Raw genomic sequence first — 26,136 nt, 5'->3', positions numbered from 1 at the left:
CCAAAGACGTAGTGGCTTTTGATCAGTGACTGTGCTATAGTCTCTGTCCTCTGTGCATGTGTTTTTGAATAGCAGAAAATTACCTGGTTGAGGAAAATGTTTATTCTTTCAACTTCATTCTTTGTGAGGGATTGAACCACTATGCTTGGTTGGTCCCAAAGTGAGTGAGCGTACATTTTTAATTTATCCTTTTTCTAATTCCCCTGATACTGGCATACATACATACATACATACAGTTTTCTCAAAGAATGCACATCTTCTGTTACAGCTATCCACTCTGTAATAACATGATTGTTTCTATCTCACAGGTCTGTCTGCTTGGCAGAGCTGGACCTATGATGTGAAAGTGTCATCTCGGCACCCATCTGAGGAGGAATGGATTGTCTCAAACATTAGCGACACGAGGTTTACAATGAAGGAACTGGCCAGCTTCACGGCATATGAAGTGTCTGTCAGAGCTGCATCTCCTGCTGGTGAAGGGCCATGGTCGGAGTCATTTAGAGGCACAACTTTAGAAGAAGGTGAGAATTGCTTTGTCGTGCAGGAGAAAGGAAGAACAAGTTATGCATACAGCTTTCCATCTGGTGAGGTCCAAGCTTTGGGCAAAGACTGCAAAATGAGGGACACGAGAAGAGCTGTCTTAGAACGATTAAAGAATCCAGGATAAGTAAATTTGCTTTTAGTTAAAGTAGCAAGATTCTCTAGGACAGTAGTGGTATATACTATGTATTTATTATTGCTACTTATATACATTTCTCTAATGCAAATACATTATCAAACACATTATTTGATACACTATCAAATGAACAGTTATGAGAGGTGTTATTCCTTTCCTGTTCTCTGTAAAGCACTTCCTATGATGAAGTGGTTTGAGCACTGCCTTGAGGATTAATGACAGTTTATGGGAAAGCGGAGGCTCACTAAAAGCTGAAAATCTTTAGTTTGAACATAGATACTGAAGGAAATGGATGTGTGCACAACATCCGAAGTTTGTAGACCTTGTAGACCCACAGTGGTTTTTAGGCATCTAGTAGGATTCCAAATTGTCTTATCGTTCCAGATCTAAACCTGCCCTGAATCTCTGAGTTTCTCAAATGATGATGTTTTCACGCCTTTCTTCTTTGTCCATTATTTCTTAGGTCAGGGGCAGTTTTAACTGGGCTTCAGTACCTTGCAAGAAACAGGAACCCCTGGTATTGAAATATAAATATTATGCATCAAGTATTTGTGTGTACAACTGCATTTTTCTTTCTTTATCAGCTGAAGAAGAACCGTATATATTGGCGGTGGGGGTTGAAGGGCTCTGGAAGCAGCGGCTGGATAGCTATGGGCCAGGACAACTCCTCTATTCTCAAATAAGAAATATTTCAGGTAAATACTAAACAAACTACATGCTGCTGCTACAGAGTTGTCGGCATTTATTAGCTCCTCATAAATTTCATCAACAGAACTGAAAGACAAGAGTTTTCATTGCAGCAGTCTAGATTTGAATGCAGTGCAGTGCAGCATCTTTGCTGAGCCAAGCCTTTGTGTTCATCCGCTTTCTTCTACTTTATGGGCCAAATTAATCCTTAGTGAAACTCTGCTGACATCACCACAGTTACAGCAGAGCTAAAATCAACTCTCTGAGCTAAATAGTTCTGCCTCCAATGTCCTAATATATGTCCTACATTTATAATCATCAGGACTATAAATGTACTACATATGTGCATTGTATTCCTGTAAGGAAGTATCTGTTTTCATGTTAACTGAGCCTAACTGTTCATTTGTATTGATTTTTTAAAAAAGGAAGTGTCTGGCTACATTTTTTTCTTTCGAAAATATGGTTTTTTATTTACGTGTTTGTGAAATACTTAATATCTTCCTTTTCTTTCTTCAAGACTTTGACTGGTATAATGACACTCTTTATTGGATTAATTCCATGGGCAAAGTACAGACCTGGTCATTGAGCAAAAGAGAGGGTACCACTGAGAATACTTATATATCCGACATCAGAAATGCAAGGATGTTGGCCTTTGATTGGTTGGGTCAGTGCTTGTACTGGGCTGGTAAAGCAAATACGGTAGGTATAGTTGCACTTTTTGAAAGGAAAAAAAGAAACAAGTCAGTAAGAAAGACTGTAAAACAGTGTTCGGGAAGATAATCCTTATTTCTTCCAACCAGACATGCATTTGGACCTTTGCTATTATAGTGTAGAACAAAGAGGCCTTTCCCGTGTGATTTTCCAGAGTTGTACAAAAGTTTGGGGTAAAATGTTCACTAATATTCACTAATGCAGGATACTGAACTTCAGGGGCAAACCAGGCAAATCAAACATGCTATCAGCACTTTTGTTGGGTTCAGCACTGTAAAAATAAGTGAAGATAGTGAAAATGGAGGCTGCCAAGTTGATCTCAGTTAAGAAGTAGATGGACTTTATTTTAATCCCTATATATGCAGGAAATTTGACACAATTTGTTTACAGAGAGACTTTCATGATTGGCCTGTGTACTGTGATATTTTGCAGATCACTGCAGATAAAAAAATAATTACAATTACTCTTTGTACACTCTCATATCAGGAACATTGACATGTGAATTATTTAAAAGGTATCTGCCTTCAAAATTGCAGTGCTAATTTATGCAGTGCTGTCAAATTATGCCTTCTATTTCTTGTAAGTGCAAAGTCAGAAGCTGTTTTAGAAACTGGAGCTAGAAGGCCAGATTTCACACTGCCTTGCACCCTCATTTACACTTGTGAATAGTGAATAAGAAGTGGGTGAGAAACTCTGTCAGACAGAAAGCTGCCAAAACTGGGAAAGCCAAGGGGAAGAGATATTTCAGCTTTTGCTTTTGTTACTTTCTGGCAAACATTAACTAATAATTTTGCCTTATTCTTCATCCTTATACTTGGAATGCAAAAGGTTTAGGCTTTGAAAGCTGAAGGCTTACATAAGCTTTTGCTAAACAGATGTGGAAATGTCACTTATGTATACTCAATTGATCATGACTGATAACTTAGGTGTGATGCTAAAAGCAATTCTTTTGTCCCTAGATCTACAGAAAATCGCTGCTGGGAGGCCATATGGATGTTGTGGCTCATGTGGTGTTCCTAGTGAAGGACCTAGTAGTGGATTCAGTAAATGGCTATTTGTACTGGGCCACGATGTATTCAGTGGAGAGCGCAAGACTGAATGGAGAGGAGTATCTTGTGTTACAAGAGCAGCTACAGTTTTCTGGTAAACAGGTGACTGTGTTTTTTTTTTTTTTAATTGGGGGGGGTGTGCTTAGATCTCTTGCATATAGTCAGTGTTCATGGTTGTCAAGATCACTGTGTTATGACCAGAAAAATAACATGCCTTTCTTACAATATTGTTATATCATTTCAAGAACAGGATAAGAATTAATTCTTGTAATAGCTGTACCAAAACTCTGGCCTGTAATTCTAAAGTCACACCCTCGCAACAAAATGTGATATAAAAGGTGTCCTTATGGCTGTAATGCTGCTCCTTCCCATGTATGAAAGTTATTTGCTTTTTCTAGTTGTCAGTTCTGGCTTTCCAATCAAAATACGGAGCAGGAGCTCCATAGCATCCTGCCTCCTCTGTGATGTTTCCCACCTCACAGGTCCTGACAAAGCTAGTTTGGGGGCTAGACACTTGCTGGGGACACCAGAGTGGCACTTCATGCTGCAAAGATGCTGCTGCAGAGACAGCTTTTGCTTGTGCTGATGAAAGAGGTGGGGTGGCAACTGGTGCCATGCATATGCTTGCTTCCTTCCTTCCTCCCTTTCCCTCTCCTCTCCTCCCCTCCTCTCCCCTCCCTCCTCCTCCCCATGTAGCTGGGAGAAAAGTGACGGATGACCCAACTCCCTGATAAGAAAGCCCCCTACTGCCACAACAGGGACTGGAGGACACTGGGAGTCAGTAGGATGGGGACTGCAGACCTGGTGAAGCACACAAGGTTTGATGAACCTATGAAACTTTCCCAGCCTGTGTCCTGAGCAGATCAGGCTGAGTGACTGTCCCATCTTTTGCAGTGCTTTTATGCTATGAAGTCTCTCTCAAAGAAAAGCTGAATGCTCTCCACCTCAAACCACAGCCAGCGTGGGGTTTTACCCTCTGTCCCAAGTGTTAGACTGCCACAGAAGAGGTTAAGTTAGCTATGTTATTGCTGCAACAGCATTCTTTAAAACACAGCTCTTGCTAAAGAAGCCTTTAAAAAAAATTCCATCTGTCTTACAATTTGTGCTCCCATTTTACCTGAAGACAACCTCTCTATTAAAGACCCTTTCTAAACTTTAGACATCTATGTCTCTTGGTTACCTTTGTATCGTTGCCCAGAACATTCCCATTTCCTTTCCTAAAGGAGAAGAGGCTGATGTTTCTCTGATCATTAAAACAAAAGCCAGGCTTAGCTTAGCCTCTGAAAGGCATTTAACATTCGGAAAGGCCAGCCAGTCTCACAGATCCCTGTTACATTGATGGGGGCCTGGGGGGCAGAGGGAAAGCTGGTTCTGGTGCGGCACCTGCTGTATTTGTAAACCTAACTACAGAAGAACTGAACAACTTTTGTCACATGTCTGTGTTGCAAATGGTCACTGCATTTTCCACGGCTCTTCACGGAAGCTGGCTGGTGTGGACTGTCTTCACGGGAAGAGACACGCTGTCCCAGCTCAACAGTGCACTTAACTTACCACATACCTTCTGGGCGATCTGTTGCAAAGCGCTGACAATTTGCAGTTTATTCTAAGTGGTGAACATCACCTTCCTTGCCCTTTTCTTTTGATCCACTACCTGTTTCTCTGAATTGCCTCATGCTAACCTTAAATTTTCTTGTTCTTGTTTTCGAGAACCTTGGCAGCAATAAGACTGCTTGTCTGCTCATGTCATTTTTTTTTCTGCACCTTTATGTCAGTGATACCAGCCTTCAACCATCCACTTATTCACACCTCCTACAAACAAACGTCTCCTCTCCTGCTTCGATGCTGCCCCTAATCTATGCACTGACTTCCTGAACTCAGCCTCCTGCTGTGATGTGTACAGGAAAAAAGCCAAGTAAAAATGTCTAGGTTGAGAAGTGACCAGTTATAGCTGACAGGTGTTTGTTCATTAAAATAAACCCAAAATAAACCTATCAGGAAAAAATGGCAGTACAACATTATTTAAAGGTGGAATTACCAAGCTGGTCATTATGTTTTGCACAAATAGAAATATATATCTTCCTTATACAATGGAGTCCTTTATCCTGAAAAGAGTACCTCTTTCCTCAACATTAAAACACAGATGTAATAGTTAATTGTTGTTATCCAACACTTAGAGCATGTTCTCTGTATAACTGGTTGTTACTGGTATTTACTAGCTCTTTTTCTAATAAAGAGTGGCTGCTCAGCTGGTCAGTACAGAATCTTCATCAGTATATAGCTGTATCTCATTTTAGCTTGAAATCTGACTTATAAGAATAGAAGCGACTACTTTGTAGATGACAGGTTTCCTAAAAAGATATGAAGGCAGAGCTTTGAAAGTCTAATTTCTTTGGCTGAAACTAGATTCCTTTATGATAATTGTTTTATTTTCCAATCAGTTGTTTAGCTTAGCTAGTGTGTATTGGCATAGCTTGATTGATTTTGGCAGACTACTCTGATTTATTCCAGTTTAGGATCTGGCACAGAACTTCCAAAGCCCTTAGCAAGCCGTTTACATGGTACAATGTGCCTTGGACAGAAGTAATTTATAGGGGAGCAGCAAAGTGTGTTGTATGAAGGAGGGACCAGGACCCTCTCGGTGTGGCCTCTTAATATTTCTAGTCAAGGTGTATTTCAAGAAGCTAAATTTATCTTGCATCTTATGATATGGAGTTACATTGCATGATCACAACTACATATCATGTCCAGACACTCATACCTCTCTTGAAATGGGAAAAGTTTGTCTATTTTTGAAGTGCAATGAAAGGGAGGTGGTAAATTACTGCCTAAGTCCTCAATATGAATAGTACCAGTATTTCTTTGCCTTTTGTTAATGGGGAGAGAGGGATTAGGAGAAAGAAGATGGGCACATCTATGAGAAAATGTAATAGTTGCAGAAAATAGTGGGGCAAGGAAAGAGGATCCAAATGTTTCAAAAAGCAAGACAGATCCAGGAAGATGTGACTTGGTGTTGAGCAAGAGAGGGAGAATAGGTAAATGGAATAAAATATAACATGCTTGATCAAATATACACTTGGGCACATACATACTGTAAAATATTTTTAACAGGAAAATCTACAGGAGCAATCATTCAAACCTTGATTTTCTGACACACAATGTCAACAGAAATATGTCAAGATTGTGGTTACATAAGGACCAACAGACAACTAAGGGATGTGGCATTTGCTTTCCTGTCATCATCTTCTGCAGTTTATTAACGAAGAGTTAAAAAAAAAAAAAAGTCTGCTCCACTTACATCCATAATGGAAATTTAAGCTTATAAAAGAATAACTCCAACTAGTGTTTGGATAAGAAGTTTGAGAGCTGCCAGAAAACACGTTCAGAGAAGCCCCTAACAACTTGTAAGCTGTGCTAATGACTGAACTTGATAACATTTAGCAGACTAATTTTGTGGAAGCAAATTCTTTGTTACTCACAGAACAGATTAACATATCTGATTTCTATTATTTTTGCATATGGTATTGAATATGTTGTTTACTGCAAGAGCAAGAAAGCTCTATTTTTAAATACTGGATCATATTAAAAATGAAAAAATATCTTGCACCTGGTTTAGATGAAGATGAAATATTGAAGTAAGGAAAAGGAAGATTGTTTAATTTCCCTCCCTGACTCTTATTTAATAATAGATGATTTACAAAATTGTAAATATTTGGATTTCCTGCTTAACCAAATACATCAATAAAAATTTTGCCCCATATTCCATAAATAATGTAACACATTAAATATTCTATGAGTAAAATCAAAGCTAGAAAACAAAGACAAAATATATGAAATACTTATTTCAAAAAGTGAGTCTGACTTTCAGACTGGATATCAACCACCTGTTTCTGACAAAGAATATTAAAATACAACAGATGTTCTGGAAATTTTGAAAGGTAGTTCCACTAATCACTTGATACACCATTGTCATCATATCAGAAGTACTCAGATACTCCAGGGGTGAACACTGTGACGGACACTCATAGAATGCTGCCTAGAAAATCATCGGTTGCTCTAAAGGGGTGTCTACCCAAGACCAAATTATTTTCTAGTGCTACTTCTCTCTGTGTTAGAATAATGCTTCATAGTAATGTTATTTTTGACAATAATATTTTTGCCAAAGAGCTACTCATGATGCTGTCAAGACAACAGTTATGCCTAAGGGCTTCTGCCTCAGAAGAGAAGGCATGTTTAAACTGCTATTTGGACTTGTTTTTCTTAGGTGGTCAGTTTAACTTTGGATCTCACCTATGGTTTTCTCTACTGGCTTGTGCAAGATAGTCTATGCCTAAACCTGTACAGAGTTTCTCTTTGCAAAGAAGGGTAAGTAAATGTATATCAGAGGTAAGAAAGTCTGTATTTTCTAGTTTTTGTGATACTCTTTAGAAACAAATTTCATCCAGTGCTGGGCAGACTCATTGCTAATTTTACAATGAACAAAAGAAGACATAATGGTCACACCTGATTGACGGCAAACTACATGTTGAGGTGTTATTAACATGGTTTTACAGTAAGAGAAACATAGTATGGATGCTTAAGTGAACTAAGGTCATACTCATCAATTCTAAGACTTAGCTTTAGGAAGTAATCACCATTTATTTTGTATTTTATCTTGACATTTACAACAGCTGACAGTTTTCAAGTACCCAGAGCTGTAACTTGCTCATCTTGCGTGGAGCTTAGGACTTGAACTGACACCACTTTCTCACCTGAGCAATCAGAACTCAGCAGGGTTTCCTCTTGAGCATCCTGAGCTTGAAATGGCTTCAGTATTCCTGAGAGGCAAAGTTTTTTAAAAAAACAGAATAAACCCATCTTTCTAGGTCAGCTTGAATATATACTAAGACCTTGAGAAAAATAGTAATTTGTTCTTTAAGTGTCAAGTGCATGATGAGTGGTAGCTCATGAAACTGCATTTTTGCTTCTTTTCATACGGAGAGTATGGAGAGTGCCTTTTTATTTTTTTTTATTTTTTTTTCCCAAGCATCAGGTTAAACCTCTTAAACTTAGTTGAACAGTATCTGTATTTACATGTGCTCATGAAGTTGCTGGCTTTGTGTGGAATCAGCTGAACTTTCTGATTTTAGACGTACTATGATTAATGGTAAACGTTTAAAGAATAAAAATGTGTTCATTACTTTTAGCTATAACATGCCTCTCCATTGTGAACCAATTGGCAGCCATAAATCATTGTCCCTGGCATGCCAGAATAGTGAGATTAGAAATAATGCATTCTAATGGACCTGATAGCCTGTGAAAGCTTTTGAAAATTTGTTTTGGATAGCATGTGTCTAAGCTGAAATACATTTCTGACATGGCAAAGTGATGCCTCTTATGCCTTATTTAATCTCTTACCCAGAAGAAAAATTGAGACCAAAAAAAGCCTGTAAATTTTGACATAGAAATAACAAGACAGATTAAATAACCGGTGAGGCCAGTGGAGGAGAATATTAATAGAGTTGAATAAATAATGGAAGGTTATCAGGAAACTAGCAGGGTAAGATTAATCTGGGAACCTGCTGTAATGAAGCAGAATGAATCTCATGCTGTGAAGTAGACTCCACTGTTTCAGTGAGGCTGATGTTTCAAAATCTTTAATTTTCTACATCCATACGTCAGAATATTAAGCTGTTTTATAACAGTTTTCTAGTGAAATCAAGGGAATGAAGGCTTTGTTTTGCGGGTGTTCCTGCAATGTGCCATTCTGAAAAGTGTTCTGCTGCAGAGAACTTCAAGAAAACTTTTTGAATTGTTTTCTTGCCTCCTACATGAGTATTAAAAATTTGAATGATGAGAATCTTATCAATGTGTCAAACATTGCATAAATCTTGTTCTCTCTACATGTGTTTTCATTTTGCTGATCTCATACACGTTTTCACAGTTGTGGTAATGCCATCATCACAGAATTTGTAGCATGGAGTATCTCAGAAGTATCTCAGGTTGCACTGGAGTACTACAGTGGTCGTCTGTTCTGGATTAATAGTCTTCAGTTCATTACAACTCAGGAAGTCAATCAGAGCCTTAGCATTCCCTTCTCACAGCCAGCAGAGTTTGAAGCCTTTACACTTGTTCACACATCACTTAAACCTTTGCCAGGTACATTATTTTCTTTATCTAAACTCCTCAACAAAGGCATTCATTGTCAACCTGTAATTCTTCATTCTTGAAATTCTTTAGTCATTTTATAAAAGATAACAACAACAACAACTAATTAATAAATACATCAGACTATACCTGAATAACGTACAATTATAAAAGCTGATGGGTATGGCTAAAAAGAAAACATGGTGGTGTTAGTCATTGTTTCTATCTAATGGCAGCTTACAGGATTTTTCATAATACTTTAATATTCTAAGTCAGGTTTGAAAAGACTACCTACTGCTCATATTCTTTAAATTATTATTATTTCTTCCTCTCTTTATGGACAGGAAATTTTTCTTTTACACCAAAAGTGATTCCAGATCCAGTGCCAGAGTCTTCCTTCAGGGTTGAAGGAAATTCTTCAAGTTTTCACATCACTTGGAGTCCCTCCACAAATGTGGACTGGGGAACTGTCTTTTACTGCACGGGATCAAAAGCTCTACAAGTGAGGATATTAATGCAATCCTACTTTATTATCTACATGTATTTCTGTGTCTACTTGCTGATGTATATATTTTAAAATCAAAATACAGTTTATTTCTTCGCCAGCATTTGCAAATCAGTCAAGCAATGAAACTAAACTGTAGGTATAAAGCAAGTTTTCCTGTTTCTCCACCACTGAGGCCAGCACAGGAGGAGCACAGGCTTAGCAGTAGCTCTGGGCAAGCTGCTGGGGTGTGAAGAGTGGGTGAGGAGCTCCCAGTGCTCAAAGTGTGAGAAAGCCTTTCGCAGTAAGTCAGAGACAAGAAGTGTCCTCTGAGCTTCCAGTGGGACAGCCTTTGCCTGAATGTGAAATCTAGCCTTCATCCATGCTTAATTTCAGCATGTTTGGCAGTCGGTACTTTAAATTAAAGGGCAGATTGCTAGCAGATTGCTACGCATCACTGTGGTGCTACAGAAGCTGATGGAACAGTAATCATTCACAGGAAGAGAAACTCTGTCTTGAATTAGTTGACCAGACTGGTGAGGGGAATTTTGGAAAACTGAAGGCCTTTCTGAGAGGGAAATAAATGCTTTGTTTTATTTTGTTCTGTTTTGTTTCATTCACAGACTTTGGAGGGTGAACGGTGCCTCCATCACCATAACCTGACAGTGCCATCCTACCGAGTCGATGGCCTGGAACCATTTGCACTCTTTGATTTTACTGTCACTCCATACACATACTGGGGCAAGGCACCTACAACATCTGTATTCCTTCGAGCCCCTGAAGGAGGTACCAGTATTTTAAACCCCATTCCTCATCTGTAACAGGTACTGGAACCAGGTCTGTGTCAGCAAGTGAAACCCTGGAGAGGAATGAGCAGGTTCAGGGCGAGTCAGCTCTAGGCAAAGTTGCAAGAACATGTTCTTGAGTATCTTTGGCAATTATCCACTGCACACATAAATGCCCACAGCATCAGCAATAAAATTCGGAACAGAAAGTGCATGACAATGTATGCACCATGTGCCTATGACTATGAACAAGAAAGAGAAATTGAGAACCATTACCATGACCATCAAAGGCTGCATATAATATATTAACTGCTTATTAAGTTTTTACTAAAGGTTATGCACTTTTTACTTCGGTGTTTATTTTTGCACTCATGTAGGTCAAAGTCAAGTCAGCTAAAACATAGTGCTGAGTGACTGGAGCACTGAGAAAGCTTATGAGTTGCGATAGATTTTGAAGTGGTGAGGAGAGTGAATAGAGTACATTCTATATTGAGAATATTCTTGCAGCTCCATTGTTATCTACAGGACTTGGCTAAATAGATATGTCCTAAACTGAGTGCAGGAGTGCATTTTTCTTTGTTTATACAGCTCTTTTTTGCTAAGCAAATTAAAATCAGATACCTACACACCAATGAAAACCAGAAAGGAATTACCATTAAGTTTTAGATATTCTTATCTAATTTACACCTCACCAATTGCTATCTGCCTCTGCCAGCATTGGAGTTGTAAAGTTCAGGCTCAAAACTGGAAGAGTTATTTATGAAGTAGAGCTGGTGTTTCAATAGGAGTACTTTGCTCTGTGTTTTTGCCTTTTTTTTTTTTTTTTCTTTGACACAGTTCCTTCAGCCCCTACGAACCCCAGAATATATGTGTTACAAAATAACCTACATAGGAGTGATGAGAAAGTCCTTGTGGAGTTCAGGTGGGACAGGCCCAAAAGGGACAATGGCATATTAACACAGTTCAGGGTTTACTATCAACTATTGAGTCAGAATGGCACCGCTGACATCTCCACAGAGTGGAACGTGAGCAACATCAAACCCACCCTGATGGTCTTTTCTCTCAGAAATGTGCCTCCTAGCCTCACAGTAAGGTTTCAGGTATGAAAAATTACTGAACTTATCTCATGCTAGATGGTAGATGTTATCAGTGCAGCCTGATGGATTTGCCCAGGAGATGGTATTGAGCTTGGAGCAAGAACTTGTGGTTTTTGCTTATGGAACTGCTCATTCACTGACTCACCTTTAGATACCTGTCTTAACCTTTCTACATATTGTATTGTTCACTAAATAAGGTGTAAAACAATGCTGCAATGTTATACAGGTTTGGTGAGGCCCAAAAGAACCTTTTCTAGAGGTTGCCCAAAACCACTGCTAAAAGCTACAAGTTAAACACAGATTCTGCTGAGCTAGTGGAGGGTGATGGGCTGTTAAAACAGAGGCAGAGATTGAGAGAAATTCCCCTGCTGGAGAAACGCAAGGGCTCACATGGCTTTCATAAGAAGAGACTTCCACATTAAAGCTTCTCAAGAAGTCACATTTTCATTTTGATAGAAGGTTTAGAACACACAGAATATGCACTTGAAGGACGCATTAAAAACACAATAGCATGTAATAGGCAGGGTACTGATGGGAGAGAACACCATGTTGGTTGCAACATCAACCAATAGTAGTAACTACTCCAGCCTGGGGAAGAAGACAAGCCTGTCTGGTGTCCCTTGAGCTCTAATTGATAAATGCAGCATAAATAGTCACTCTCTGGACCGCTGCTTAAAATTCTCTTCATAGCCGTGGTCCAGCCCTGAATATAGCCTTTAAACTGACCAGCACATCCTTAGGTCAAACAGAGCACATGAATGGGTTCCTAGCTGAGCAGCCAGGGGATCTGTTTGTTGTTGTTGTTGTTTTGTGTTTTGTGTGCGTGTGTTTTTTTTTTTTTTCCTCATTAACTGTGATTCTACAGGCTCTCAGATGCAATGATTTTTGTTGCTATTTAACATATATAACAATCTCCTGTCCCACAGGTGCAAGCCTTCACCTCTGTGGGTCCAGGACCTTTGTCTGATATAGCAGAGTGGAACTCATCAGGTATGGGTGACTTAGACGTCATCTCATGTTTTGTGTCTTATAGCTGGTGAAATTGGCAGTACAGGAATTTGGTAATCTGATAAAGAGCCTCTGACACTTCGTGTGACATTTGTTACACCCTACACCAGACACCACAGAGTTACAGCTTCTGACATGAAATGGTTAAGATATTTCTTATCATTAGATTAGATTTCAGGCATTTCAAGCCTTTCCTCAAAATTATGTAAAATTAACTTTTCTACACAACCTCAGGAGAGAATGGAACAGCAGGTTTTGATCTGTAACCTGCATACTGCTAGGGATCATAGAATATTTCTAATTGGGCTGTGAAAAGTAACCAAGAGAGTTAGAGATCTAGTAGGGATCATAGACTATTTATACTTTGGCTGTTAAAGATAATTAAGTGAGCAAATCTGGTTTTACTAGGCTTTAAAAAAAAACATTTGAAAAACCTCAGGAGTTTATAAGTGATGACAAGAAGATATCTCATTATTTTATTTATTTGCTGGGACATATGACCAAATATAATTTGTGCAGGGCCGTAATTTATTTTTATCTTGTACTTGCTTTCCTTTTGAATGATTACTATTGTCTAGATTGTTTTTTTGAAAATTCTGCTGTGCACTTTTCTTTCCAGATCTTTTCCCTGTCCCAACTCTAATAACTCTTTCTGCCAACAAGTTGTTTCTTACTGACACAGACAATAATAATACCATATGGGAACTTTCAGCAAAGGCAAATGTAAAGGACATCTGTTATACTGTTGATGATGACAAAGCGTACTATATTGTAGAAGATTCTCTTTTTCTCCTGCATATGAAGACTACTTCAAAATTTCAGGTATTCCATTGTTCATTCCCTTTCTTGAGAGAATCTAGGAAAATATGTGGCCATTATTGCATTATTTTGCGGTCAATTATGTTTTTGAAGAAGTCAAAGCTGCATATTTGAAACAGAAAAAAAGCAGCATGCTGAACAAAGCACATTTAATGGCAAAATACAGTGGGGAAAACAGAAGTGGAAAGACAATTTTCTTAATGACTGTTGGTTCGTTTGAGATATAATATGAAGTAGATTAGCTGGAAAATTTTCCTGTCTAGCAGTACAATAAAAATATGTATAATATAATTTTTTAATGTATAATATAATATAATTGTTTTTGTTCATCAATAGCTATTAGAATAGACCAGAGTATGCCAGTGGTAAAGTTTTCCTATTAAACATGTATGATTTACTGTCCTCTGTTTTGTTGATAAGGTATTTCAACAGATATTTAATTTAAAATTCACATTATTAAATACAATGTTTTTTGTTTGTCAAATGTAATTAAATTAAACTTGATTTCATTCTAATTTCAAGTATATGGAAGCAATATGGAAGCAACAATTGGTATTTGTAACACAACATTGTTCATTTGTATAAAAATATTGAAATCTTTACTCCATGGAATCTCTTTATATTTTGACTTCTACTTGCCAAGTAGAAACTATTTCAGAAAAAAATCTAATTTCACAATGCACTAGCATCAGGTGGGAAAATTCTGCTTTCAAGCAGCTTTAGTAATGTCTTTATCTTTCTCATAAGTTTTTCAAAGATGCATATCTTCACAATGCCACAGCCATCACAGTTGACTGGATTGCAAGACATATCTTTGTTGCCCTGAAAACGCCATGGAATGAAACTGAAGTATTTGTTATTGATCTTGAGCTCAAGATAAAATCTCTAAAAGCCTTGAACATACAGTTGGGTAAAAGTAATTCAACTGTATCATCTCTGTTGTCATATCCTTTCTTAAGGTAAGATATATATTACTAGTAACTTTTAAAAGCATATTTTAAACATGATTTTCCTGAAATCATCAACTGTTGGGACCAAAAAGGACCTTTTACAGTATATGATTTTTTGCATCATGTAAACCTCAGAAACTTCTGGATGTAGTTCTACTTTTATGCTGCTAGTTGAGTTTGGACTCATTTAATTTCAAAAGATGTCTGCATTTGAGTAAAAATTTCAAATGATACTTAAATACTGATAGGTTCTTCTACTGAAGTGATGCAAAGTCAGCACCAGACAACATTTTTTTACAGTAACTGTTTTATCCAGAATAGTAAGTTATTATGATGTTCCACTCAAAAATATCCTTTAAACACCTGGAATCACTCTGCAAATATGCTGTTGTAGTTACCTTGTTTTAAATGTTTGGGAGGTTTGCAGCTGTAGTCACTTATAAGACTGCATGTAGTGCAGATTGCTCAGATTGAAGTTTTTCGACTGTAAGCAATGCATTTTATTTGATAGCCGCTTGTACTGGATGGAAGAGCTTGATTATGGCAGCCGCATGTTTTATTACGATATTCTGAATAACACCGTGCACCACATTTTGGGATACATATCAGCAGAAGAACAGATGAGGAACTACTGCACCTGTAACGTGGCAGAAGCAGAGCTAGGAAGACCTATAAGTATAGATGTGTCTGACTCCAAGAATCCTCAGCTGCTCTTTATCAAAGGAAGAGATGAAATATGGGCCTCAGACGTGGATGGTTGCCACTGCTGGAGAATTACCAAAATACCAAGTTTTCAAGGTCTGAGCGCTCTGTTATGTTTCTAGGTAGTTTGTGATTCTTGCTGTCTCTTACATCAAACAATGTTCATTTCAGTAAAACAGCATTTATGAAGCACTTTATTTATAGAAATGATTTATCTATAGGCAAGATGGACAAAATGTTTATGTTCTGTGCTTCCAGTTGTGTAACCTGTTGATACAAACTAGGAGGAGCAGTGTGAAGATATTTACTGATGCAAGTATGTATTCCAGTAAGATGTAAACCAAAGGGAGACACTACAGCCTCGAATGCTAAATGTCAGTAGATCTTACTTATAGTATTAACACATTTTTTTTGCTAGGGTGTCCTATTAGATACACCTGTTCCATTTTATGTCAATGTAAAGTTACAATACTCTCTTAAGTTATGCGTGAAAGTGGCATTGCAGACTTCAATATGTGGGGAGGGTACTTTATACTGATAGTGTCTTGTATGACAATTTAACTGTGTTGTGCTTCTTGTAATAATAACACTTAATCTTGGTTGCTCAATTTTCAGCTTGATTCTGGAGGAGTGCTGGTAAAGCTGTTCTATTACCTGAGGAGCTGTCTTAATTGTTCCTGGGAGATGGCAGAGCACTGTGGTTTTCATCTTGGAAAAATGATGAAGTTTCCATAGGCAACTCTTGCTCTTGTGTTTTATTTCTGGTGTTTGTTAATTGAATTGGAGTTCTCATAATTGTGGATAATAAAAATCCTACCAATCTGCACTTGTAGACTCAAAAAACAAAGTATCTCAGCTGCATGAGATGTACTGAAAAATATCAGAATTCTCTTTTCCAGGGGAGGTTTTTGAAGATATGGTATGACCAACATACTCATAATGACTCACTGTGAATACAAAAAGCCATCTCCTCTTGTAAAATTGTCTGCTCAGGGTTTATTCTGAAGCTTAACTGTACAATCTTTTCCTACAGGTAAGAAAATTGGCAGCTTGACTGTAGATAAGAAATTTATATACTGGAGCATTGAAATGGAGGAATACACTGAAATCTGGCTAGCAAATAAAGCAAGCACAAGACATTCTCTTCAGAAGAGAGCAAATCATGAGCTGAAAATCTTAGCGTACAGCTCAGCGGCGCAATTGTATCCAGGTAGAGGAGATTATGGGTTGTTTTGTAAATGGAACAAATTTATTTCAGAGCATGTATGTAAGTTGCAGACCATGCTATGTGTATTTATGTAAAGTATGCTTTATAGATTCAGATGCCTTCTAGAGGGAAACAATTCGCTATATGTATTTTTAAAAGGATGAATGTAAGGACTGACCTTGTGTTGGATCACGTGGAAGGTCATGATGAGGGATATTGCCCGTGTTTCAAAGATTCAAGATGTTGAAGCCAAATCATGCCAATTTTCAAAGTTGTGTCAGACCTGGAGATTTAGAAAAGGTGGTGCACTTTAAAACACAGAAAAAGAGCAAACATGTCCACAAAGTGTAGCAACAGTTTGGTAATGCTCCCTGTTATGATACAGATTTCTGGTTTTGTTCACAAGTATGCGAAGTTCAAACAAACAAACAAACAAAACCCCTGCCCTTCCAAAGACAAATAAGAACTCTGCTTATTAAAATGATTTATAAAGAAGTACCTGAGACGCAATTACAACTTACATTATAGTAGACCCAGGCTTCACTTAGGACTCTTAATAATTTAAAAAAACCATTGTAGAACGACAACGAAAGAAATACAAATTAGTTTTAATAGAAAGTTAGGATTCATGGTCCCTCTAGGGATTATCGTGGTGAATGTAGAGGTTTAGAACACCTACTAGCACAATGAATATATTAAAAATAATTCTTTAACTTCAGTTTTGCATAATAACCTGTCAAATATACAAGATAATATTTTAACAGAATGGACTTTTTGGAATAAAATAACTTCACGCTATTTTGGGCAGCCAGTAGTTACTCCTGCCCGCAGCTGCTCTGACCAGTGCCCAGGCTATTCTCTCCAACACTTTGGGCAAGTTTGTTCCCGTGAGGTCTGTGTGGGCTTGGCGTTGGTGCAGGAGCCGGGCTTGGTACAGAATGTGCCAATCCCTGTTCCCAGGGTCAGGGTTTCATGCAAGAGCCTCAGGCTTAGCTGATGCAGAAGGGAAAGAACCGAATTTCAGTCCAAAGAGATTATTTCTACCCAGAGATCCTCATAGAGCTTTTCTTATTTACATTGACTGCTATAAATGTATTTGGAAAAATACACAGCCTTGGCATTTGGGGGTGGAGGGAACACAATGTTCTGAATTATTCACACAAGTTTAAGATAAATGAACACACTAAAATAAGAAAAGAAATTCTTCTTTCAGTACCGAAAGCAAATAGTGTATCTGTGAAAAAGTGGTATTTGCAAAGACCAGCTGGTTTGACTGACATGCTTTTTGCTGCTTTAGTGATGTGAGCAAGGAGTACTGCTAGAGTTTCCTTTCATTCTAACCTATTTAATTGGCATCCAGAGATGTGATGTCAGTTGATCATTTAAAACATCAGAAGTACTCAGTGAAAATTATTGTCCTGTCACAGATTCTGTGAGAGAATGATTTCTCTTCAGGGTTAGGAGGAAGGGGACTGAATATGAGTGAAGGATTTTCTTGTCGGGGTAAACACATTTCTATGGAACAACCTGACAGAAACTTTGACTCTGAAAATGACTCAATTCTTTATTCCATCTGGGACTTTTCCCGTGGGAGTTATACTACTCTAAGTAACTAAAAAATTGACAAGGATTCAACTTCACATTTATTTTTGTTAAACAGAATTTGTTATTCTCCTTCCCTTATGTGCATGAACTTGCCATTTGTAGGACTGGCGGGGTTGCTCAGAGAGAAAAGATTTCAACAATGAGGTCAGTTGCTCTGGCCTAAGGGCAAACATTGGTCCTTGTACCATCTTCCCCATGCATCTCCTTAATCTTTTCCTTCTTGGCAGCAAGACCATTTAGAACCATAGAATCATTTCAGTTGGAAGAAACCCTCAGGATCATTGAATCAAGTGATGAGGGGTGCTCTTTTGTTACTTTTTGTTTACTACCAGAGAGTAGTTTTCTATTGTGTTCTCTCTATAGACTCCTTTTCTCCTTCCAAAATGTCTCCTCTTTCCCTGTTGTGTTACTGTCAACTTTACACGTGAAAATCTGTTTGAAAGAAAAAAGAGATAACATTTAATTGCTAGAGAAAGTTGCTCTCTATTCTGCATATCTGTCTTTTCTGTGAAAAGTAAGTTCGGACTCATCAGTGTGTACTGTCCTTGATAATACAGCAACACGATCTGGATTTCCAAGGTATTTAGGTACTTAAAGAAGAACTTAAATTCTTCAGTAAATCTGTACCTTAAATGAATCTGTAAATGAGACTTTACTTTGATGACTGCCATTTTTGTGTCCATGAAAGCAATCAAATAAAGTACATTCGGGTGGTGGGGTTTTTTTTTCTATTTCTGTTTGTGAAAGCAGAGAGAATAATTTGTGGTTATGCTTTCTCATAGGAATGGTAATTGAATGCCATGCAAGTTTGAATTGGTCCAGGAGTAATTTTTTTTTCATTTTTTGATGTCTTTCCTAGATAAAAGATGCCTGATTCTATTGCTAGACACTGAGAAACCTACTATTCTTGATACGACAAACACCAGTTTTACATTAAGCTTGCCATCTGCCATACCACAGCAGCTATGTCCTGGCATAGCGCAGCCTACGCCAACATATCTGGTATTTTTTGGACAAATGACTAACAGCCACGGGAACTCAAGCTACTGTTTGTCTGCTCTACAGCAAAACTCATTGGTATGGTTATTTTGGAGTAAAAACGCACATGATACCATATGTGAACAGGGAATGTGATATCACTGCTTGTCATTTTACAAGCCATTTTGTTACTTTCTCTCAGGCAGTTTTTCTGCTTCTATATCCCCAATAGTAATTCCCCTTTCTCACCAGTATTTGTTAAGTGGTAGATTCTTTAACTTTCCTTTGTGCAAGTACTCCTCTACTTTTTAACATGTCTTTGCTAAAATCCTGTTAAAACAGGTTTTCAGTTTGTACTTGTAAAAAGAGCAGTTGTGGTTGATATTAATCTGTTTAAATAACTCTTGAGACTCTCCAGCAATCATAAGGCTTGCCTTCATGTGTTTTGTGGTAAATGTACTTGCCTAAAGTAATTTTTTCTGTTACATTTTTTTGGGCTTTGCCATTTCCTATTTAAGCACCAGCCACTGAACGATGTGCTGTTGTAGCCATGCTAATTACATCTCAGCTTGTTTTTTAGCATGTATTTTCTGTAGTGACCTATTAACAAAACTATCATTTTAACATTCTCTTTTTTAAATGCTAAAGTGTATTAGAATGCAAAAGCCCTACTGTATTACTTTTTTAACACTCATTTTATTGACAGATGATTGGTGTGACATATGAATCTCTTTTCTAAGAATACCTGTTTATTATCTGATTTTGAATTACAGGAATTTCAGGGTCCTATAGCTATCATAGACAATCTACAGCCATTTTCAAGTTATGTCATACAAGTTGCAGTGAAAAACTACTATTCAGATCAGGAAGTGCTGCCTATGGGAAAAGAGACAATTGTCACAACTCTGTATGGAGGTTTGTTTCACATTTTATTCTGACTTTGAACAGAATTCTCAACTCAGTTAAAGGAAGATGTGTGTAAGTTTGGGTTGCAAATCAGAAAACAGAGAAATTTTCTGCTTAAAATGTAACCTATGTAGATCTTCATAAGGTTTTAGCAACCAGACTTGATGAATCTGTAAGATTCATGACACATGTATGTATTCTTTAGTGCTTTTGCTCATTGGCTTCCTGAGGAAAGATAAACTGTGGTTAAAAGTGGCTAAACAATTGCAGTTTCTGCCTTGGACCACATTTTTAATAAATTGTGTTTGAATGTATATGTGGTTATATATGTTTAAATACATGCGTTATTCAGCATTAAGATTTTTCCCCATGGCTTGACGTTATTCTCATAATTACTATTTCTTAGGGTAATGCAGGTTTGATTTATTGTGAACCAGGCCAAAAATACAACACTTTATTTTTACTTCTCTTGGTCTGAATGACAATTGCACATTTTCAGCTGATTTCAAGAATTTTGATGTGCCCTTCTCAGGCCCTTTTACACTAGAAGAAGAAAGTTAGGAGTAGTGCTTTGAACTTGAATATTCACTGTGTAATTTAAGGCAGAGAGTGGACTGGTTAGGGATTACCTACCTTCATAGTTATCCTCTCCACCCTGTGCTGGACTTTCCATTGCAGAACATAGATCTGGTGCTGGCTTAGTTCCCTGACTTAATAGAAACTAGAAATGCTGGTTTTTGTCTGTGGGTTCAGACGTCTGCTTGAGTCCAAAACTACTGACTGCTCGTCTTGTCGTATTTGTTGAAACGAGGGGCATTTCATAGTGAGGAAACTCCACTCTCTGCTACACTTCAATGCAGACCTAGGTGCTGGCACTAGGAGTGCCAGCCTGTCTCCCATCTCTCCTTGAAACCAACATGGCCCAGAAGCTTTGCTCAGATGCCACAAGGGCAACCGAGATTCATAGACAGTCCGAGTTCAAGATGTCCTTATTCTTTGAGAATACTACTAGTCTGAGCTAGATGTTTCCTGTGGTTGGAAGTACCTTAATTAGGGCAGGAAGATGCCTCTGCTCACTCCCTGCTTCACTCCACCTGTTTGCAGCTGTGGAGCAGCCACCATCCCAGTTTCCCTGAAGCTCTCGTCATCTCCCAGAAAGAAAAGCATTATCTGAAGATGCATGCTGTGCCTTTGCATGGGTTGTGTTGACTTGCAACCCAACCCAATAGAAGTAGCTTGCTCAGCACTTTTTCTTATTTTGCATGTGTGTGTATGCACATGCCCACTTGTATCTGTCTTCATGAGCAGCTGAATTTGCACTGCTCTTCAGATAATTTTCTCACCATTGGAGTGAAGCTGCTGGACTCACTTGATGAAAACATGGAAAACTATGATGAGAGCTAGCTATTTCCTGTAGTATACATAGCACTTGCTCTTCTGTTGGGTCGGATTTGCTCTGCATCTGTGCTCCATTTGCTGTGCCTGGTGTCACCAGCCAGGGTGAACTTGATCCACATAAACTCACCACTTGCAGAGCCATCAGGCACCTCTGACAATAACCAGGTCAGCAAGGCCGAATTGTAGCCAAGCCTACATGGCAGGCAGTTTGTATTTTGCAGGAAGGACTGTGGAGATTGTACCCAGAGATGCTTGCTGCTGAACTCACAGTGATGTGGGAATGCTATAGCTGCCACCATCACTAGTTTTCCAGCCTGGCTCTTGTCCTGCAGCACTGGAGCAATTCTTCTCCGAGAGAAGGTGAGGGAGTGAAACTGAGAGGCACGGTAACACCTGGTCCTTGGACATTAGCTCAGTTAACCCAGCTACAGCAGGGTTGCCCGTAGCTGAGGTACAGCTCTGCAGACCACGCAGCTATGGGGATATTGCTGTGATATGCAGACAGGGTGCCACAGCAGGAGGCCTATGTTTTTCACTTCTCTTTCTTTACCTCTGCTTGGCTTTTGGCTCCTTCAGAAGGTGCTGAAGCAACTGAATTCAAAGAAGAGCAGCCACCGCTGTGTTTTTCTTGCTCGTCTCAGTGTTTCTTTAAAGGTTCATCCATAGAACAAGTAACGTTTCTTTTTGCCACCGTTGTCCACAGGAGAGCATCACCTGTGAGCTGCCAGCGGCTCTTCTTAAGTACAGATCATTCCTTGTTTCTTGTCCTGGGAGCAGTCATGTTTTTCCTGTTAAGAAAACCTCAATCTAAGATGAGCCTCTTTTCATCTTTCAAATGGAAGTGGAACAAGAGGTGCAGGCACACTGCCACTCTTCTTTTAGGATCCAGGGATGCTACACTTTGGAAATTCTCTTCCACCATGCATTTTTTTTCCTCTTAACAATCAGATCTTTTAGCATCTGCAGCATCAAGCAGATAGGTTCTCATCCTGTGTGGTTCTCTGGCTATTACGAGCATATTTCTTAGGAGAGTATGGCAAGAAATAAAAAAAAAACCTGGCCTATGATAAGTAGATTTCAATTCTTTGCATGGGAACCCACATCTGTATTGCAAAAAACTATATGACACACTGATTGAATAAGCCTGAATACTATTGGGATGTGGCAAGAATTCACACTATTGCTTCTGAGCCATCCTGCAACAACGTACCCTCTCAGGGGCAAAGCACAAAGGTAGCATTAGAAATGGGAGACTGGGTTGCTCCACTCAAATGGAATTTTTCAGTAAAGTTAAAATGAAACATGAAACTCTAGTTGGGGCAAACCAGAATGTCATGATCAGAATAAAGTCCTAAACAAACAAAGAAAACCAAACGAAAAACCCAAGCAAACAAAACCAAACCAACTAAACAAAAAAGGCAAAGCAAGCAAAAAACCAACCCTCCAAAATCAATGACAAACAAAAAAACCCAAACCAAACCCCAAACCACACCAGCCCCCAAAGCTAGAGCATTTTAAATATATATTTGTATCAGCATTCAGAAATTCTCACAATTTGTTTAAAAATTTCCAACCCACTGTAAACAGAATGCATATGTATTCTGGCACTTATGTTCTCAATTGCTTGTATGTAACTGCTAGTTTAAATTGTAATCAGATAGTGCTAGGGCTTTTTGAAATGTGTGCACTGTTTTGTACCTCTGAAGCTGTGTGAATTCCTTCTGTCTTTCCCTCAATTCTGTAATGAAACGAAAGTAGTTTGGATTAATCTGTACTTTCCAACAAATGCAAGGAAGACGACTTGGAAAAACTGCTGCATTGCTCTTGCCACAGAGTGTCACTCTTTCTCCACATATGTTTTAGCTAGTGAAATTAGACTTGTCTTTACTAGTTCAGCTTCTGCACATTTCACTTAAATAATCTGCAGTCTTGCTCCTAGAATAAACGTTATAGCATATGTAGTCATAAGTATTTTATGCTAGGAACATAGATAGCGTAATGACTTAACTTTTTACCTATCTAGATTGTTCAATAGGAAAAAATAATTTTTAATGTGGAGTTGGGGCATGTCATATACGATTTCAAAGTCTGTGATCTCAAAGCTTCAAAGGAAGGGTTCATTTTTCCAAAACAATTAGTGAGTAACCAGTTGGCATGGAGTAACCAGACCAGCAACCCAGTTTCTTGCTTACGCAGCTCAGCCAGACCATGTGTTTCTGAGCAAAACTGTAAATGATGGCAAACAATGCCGAGTTTAGGGTTTTCTTCCTTCAGACGTTTTGGTTCAAGAAAGGACTTTCCAATTGGAATAGTACATAAGTACTTTTTCTAGTGCATATCTAAGTAAGCATCATACTAAACTCACATCTGAGACCCTGATCAGGAAACAGACAGCAGGAATTCAGTGATATGACTACAAATGTAGAAGTGTAGGACAGCAGCTGGTGGTTTTTTTAGTTTGCTTGCATGGTAGGGTAACCAAGGCGATATTAAAAAAGTCCCTCAAAATATTTTGAACTTATCTGCAGCTGACTGACTATAGAAGAATATGAGTTTTACATGTGTAGAGTGTCAGCCCTGTAAATGGGTTATATCCATAAACTTGTAACCTTTTTTCTTTCTTCAGTGATAGTTCTTGACTTCTCTAAAAGTAACGTAAGAAAACAAAAAAAACCCTCTAGTAACATCTGTCCCTGAAAGGAGATTATTTTTTCTTTCTGTTTCAGTCCCAGAGGCAGTTGATTTCATTACGACAGTGGTTTTGTCTGACACCACCATCAACATATCTTGGAGTGAACCTTTGAAGACAAATGGACCTCTAGAATCTGTCCGCTATCAAATCTCTGTCAATTTATTGCCTCCTGTCCCAGCGACACCCTTGCGAAAAAGTGAATTTCCAGATGGGACACTTGCCTGGTCTGTCAGTGGGCTCCAATCCGGAACAAACTATTCATTCAAGGTATAATATAAGCAGCTTTACCTGCACTAACTTGCAAATCTTTATGCTGCTCTTCTGGAAAGCTGTATGTGTGTTTTGAAAATATGAGTTCAAAACTTGGCAGACGTCTCTCAGTCCTTTAGTCTTAAGGAAAAATAAACATCACGGTTTATTCCTACATAGATGGTTCAGATAAAATCCTAGAACTGAGATCTTTTCTATTTGGGGAGCACACCACAAATCTCAAAAATAAATAGGAGATTCTGCTGCAATCCTGTTGTTACTGCCCTTAATCTCCATGCAACACGCTAACAGAGGGTCAAGTGATGGCTAACCTCTGTTCTGAAAGGAGGACACCTGGAAATGTGACCTGCTTGTGAAGGACTAGTTGTAGTGCAATAACCAGGGCTATGTGAGTACATGGCTGAAAGATAAAAGCTTTTCTCAGGAAAGCAACATATCTGAAACCTTCATAAAGGGAAAACCTCCTTATGTTACACCAAGAGCAAACTCAGCCATTTTGTGAATTGCTGCTTTTCATTCAATAAATAACTTTTCATTTAGAAAAAAAAAATTCTTAGTCTAATAAACCAAAAAGTACTGGAAATATTCATAGAGATATAGTAGATGAGCGGATTAATAGTTGCCTGATTCTGTCTTCCAGCAGTCACATTTTAAAGAAAAGTGTACTATAAAATATACATGCAAAGTTCATAACAAGAACAATATATCAATGTTGACCCTTTAACAGATGTAGAGGACTAACAATAATTTAAACATGCAAGTAGGGGCTTGGCTATTTGGTGGCCTTTGAAGACAATTTCTGTAGACAAGAATATTGAAGGGTGGTTACAAACCCTCTGAGTTTGGATTGCATTGAAATATGATGCTGTTGGTGCAAGTGAAGAAGTAGTTTCTCCCACTGTCCAAGCAAGTCATAGAGGAAGATAGGAAATATAATAAGAGGCCAGCTGCAGGCTAGCTAGCAGAAGCAGCAGATTGGGACATCCATCCACCAGCTGCTGCAGTTCATGTGGACTCCCACGCTGGTGTTGCACAAAAACTTCGGTGTCTTGTGTAGTTATGCTGGGCTATGAACGGTGAGAACTGGGGGCAGACAGAGCAGCCCTCCCGCCACCCCTGCTCTCAGACTCAGGCAGTGAGGCTTTTTGGGCAGCCAGGGCAGGGGAAGCACCATCCTGAAGTAATGTCAGTATTACCTTCCTAAGCACTAGTCATTTCGGTAAAAATGAGCAAAAAAAATAATGTGGAGACAAAATCAAGAAGGTGGAGGAACCAAAAGAGTTCAAAGTAGCAAGGACTAAAAAGGCAGCTGGAAAGGCTCTGTTAGTATTTTGAAGAGGAAGACAGTAGAAAGAACAACTTGCAGTTTCTAGTGGGGTTTTTTTTGTTTGTTTAGTTTTTAGGAACAGGAGGCTTGTGGCTAGGTATTTAACACAACTGCATGAAGCCAATGTTAGCAGAACAGATCAGGAGAAGGAAAGATCAGGTTAAAGAATATTTGTTTAGATTATATATATTTAAGTCAACAGCATCTGATTGCCTTAAGCTACCTAAGGAGCTGGTTAAAAATAGTCTATGAATGTTCACAATTATCTTCAGTAACTTTTGGAAGAGAGGAAGTCCCACAGAACTACCAAGAAAAAAAGTCACACTTAGCTTCAAAAAGGAAATTATAGACTACTCTGTGTGAATTTAGTACCTGAAGTTATTTTAAGGATGTATATGGTTTTACTAGGACTATATTAGAACATACATAGGTATTATTAAGACAGAATGGTAAATAGTTGGTCTACAAGCATCTAGAGTATAACACAGGAATAAAAATGTCCAATGTGGATTCATGAGAATAAAACATACTGCTTTGCCCTTTACAGGTGAAGGGTTAAAAGGAAATAATAAATGACATATCAGGCCAGCAGGGCTATCACCAGAGTGACATTTTCAAAAGCAACCAAGTAAACATGTCTGCAGAATGCACACTGAGTGCAT

The 26,136-nt window shown here is 38.4% G+C and overlaps 1 protein-coding gene across 1 annotated transcript in view; it reads left to right on the top strand.

Moving 5' to 3' along the window:
• The window catches only part of ROS1 (ROS proto-oncogene 1, receptor tyrosine kinase), a 72,401-nt gene that overhangs the window by 17,587 nt on the left and 28,678 nt on the right, over positions 1-26,136 (top strand). Inside the window, exons 14-30 of the mRNA XM_065631224.1 lie at positions 309-521; positions 1,261-1,371; positions 1,881-2,062; positions 3,034-3,225; positions 7,385-7,485; positions 9,044-9,258; positions 9,591-9,756; positions 10,356-10,516; positions 11,353-11,615; positions 12,539-12,602; positions 13,240-13,442; positions 14,187-14,398; positions 14,901-15,187; positions 16,125-16,301; positions 18,763-18,980; positions 19,655-19,796; positions 23,912-24,144. Coding sequence (XP_065487296.1) covers positions 309-521; positions 1,261-1,371; positions 1,881-2,062; positions 3,034-3,225; positions 7,385-7,485; positions 9,044-9,258; positions 9,591-9,756; positions 10,356-10,516; positions 11,353-11,615; positions 12,539-12,602; positions 13,240-13,442; positions 14,187-14,398; positions 14,901-15,187; positions 16,125-16,301; positions 18,763-18,980; positions 19,655-19,796; positions 23,912-24,144 — 3,140 coding nt within the window. The remainder of the gene's footprint in view (positions 1-308; positions 522-1,260; positions 1,372-1,880; positions 2,063-3,033; positions 3,226-7,384; positions 7,486-9,043; positions 9,259-9,590; positions 9,757-10,355; positions 10,517-11,352; positions 11,616-12,538; positions 12,603-13,239; positions 13,443-14,186; positions 14,399-14,900; positions 15,188-16,124; positions 16,302-18,762; positions 18,981-19,654; positions 19,797-23,911; positions 24,145-26,136) is intronic.

Source organism: Caloenas nicobarica, chromosome 3 (genome assembly GCF_036013445.1).
Source record: "Caloenas nicobarica isolate bCalNic1 chromosome 3, bCalNic1.hap1, whole genome shotgun sequence".
NCBI classification, from domain to species: Eukaryota; Metazoa; Chordata; class Aves; order Columbiformes; family Columbidae; genus Caloenas; species Caloenas nicobarica.
This window is presented reverse-complemented; position numbering and strand designations above follow the sequence as displayed.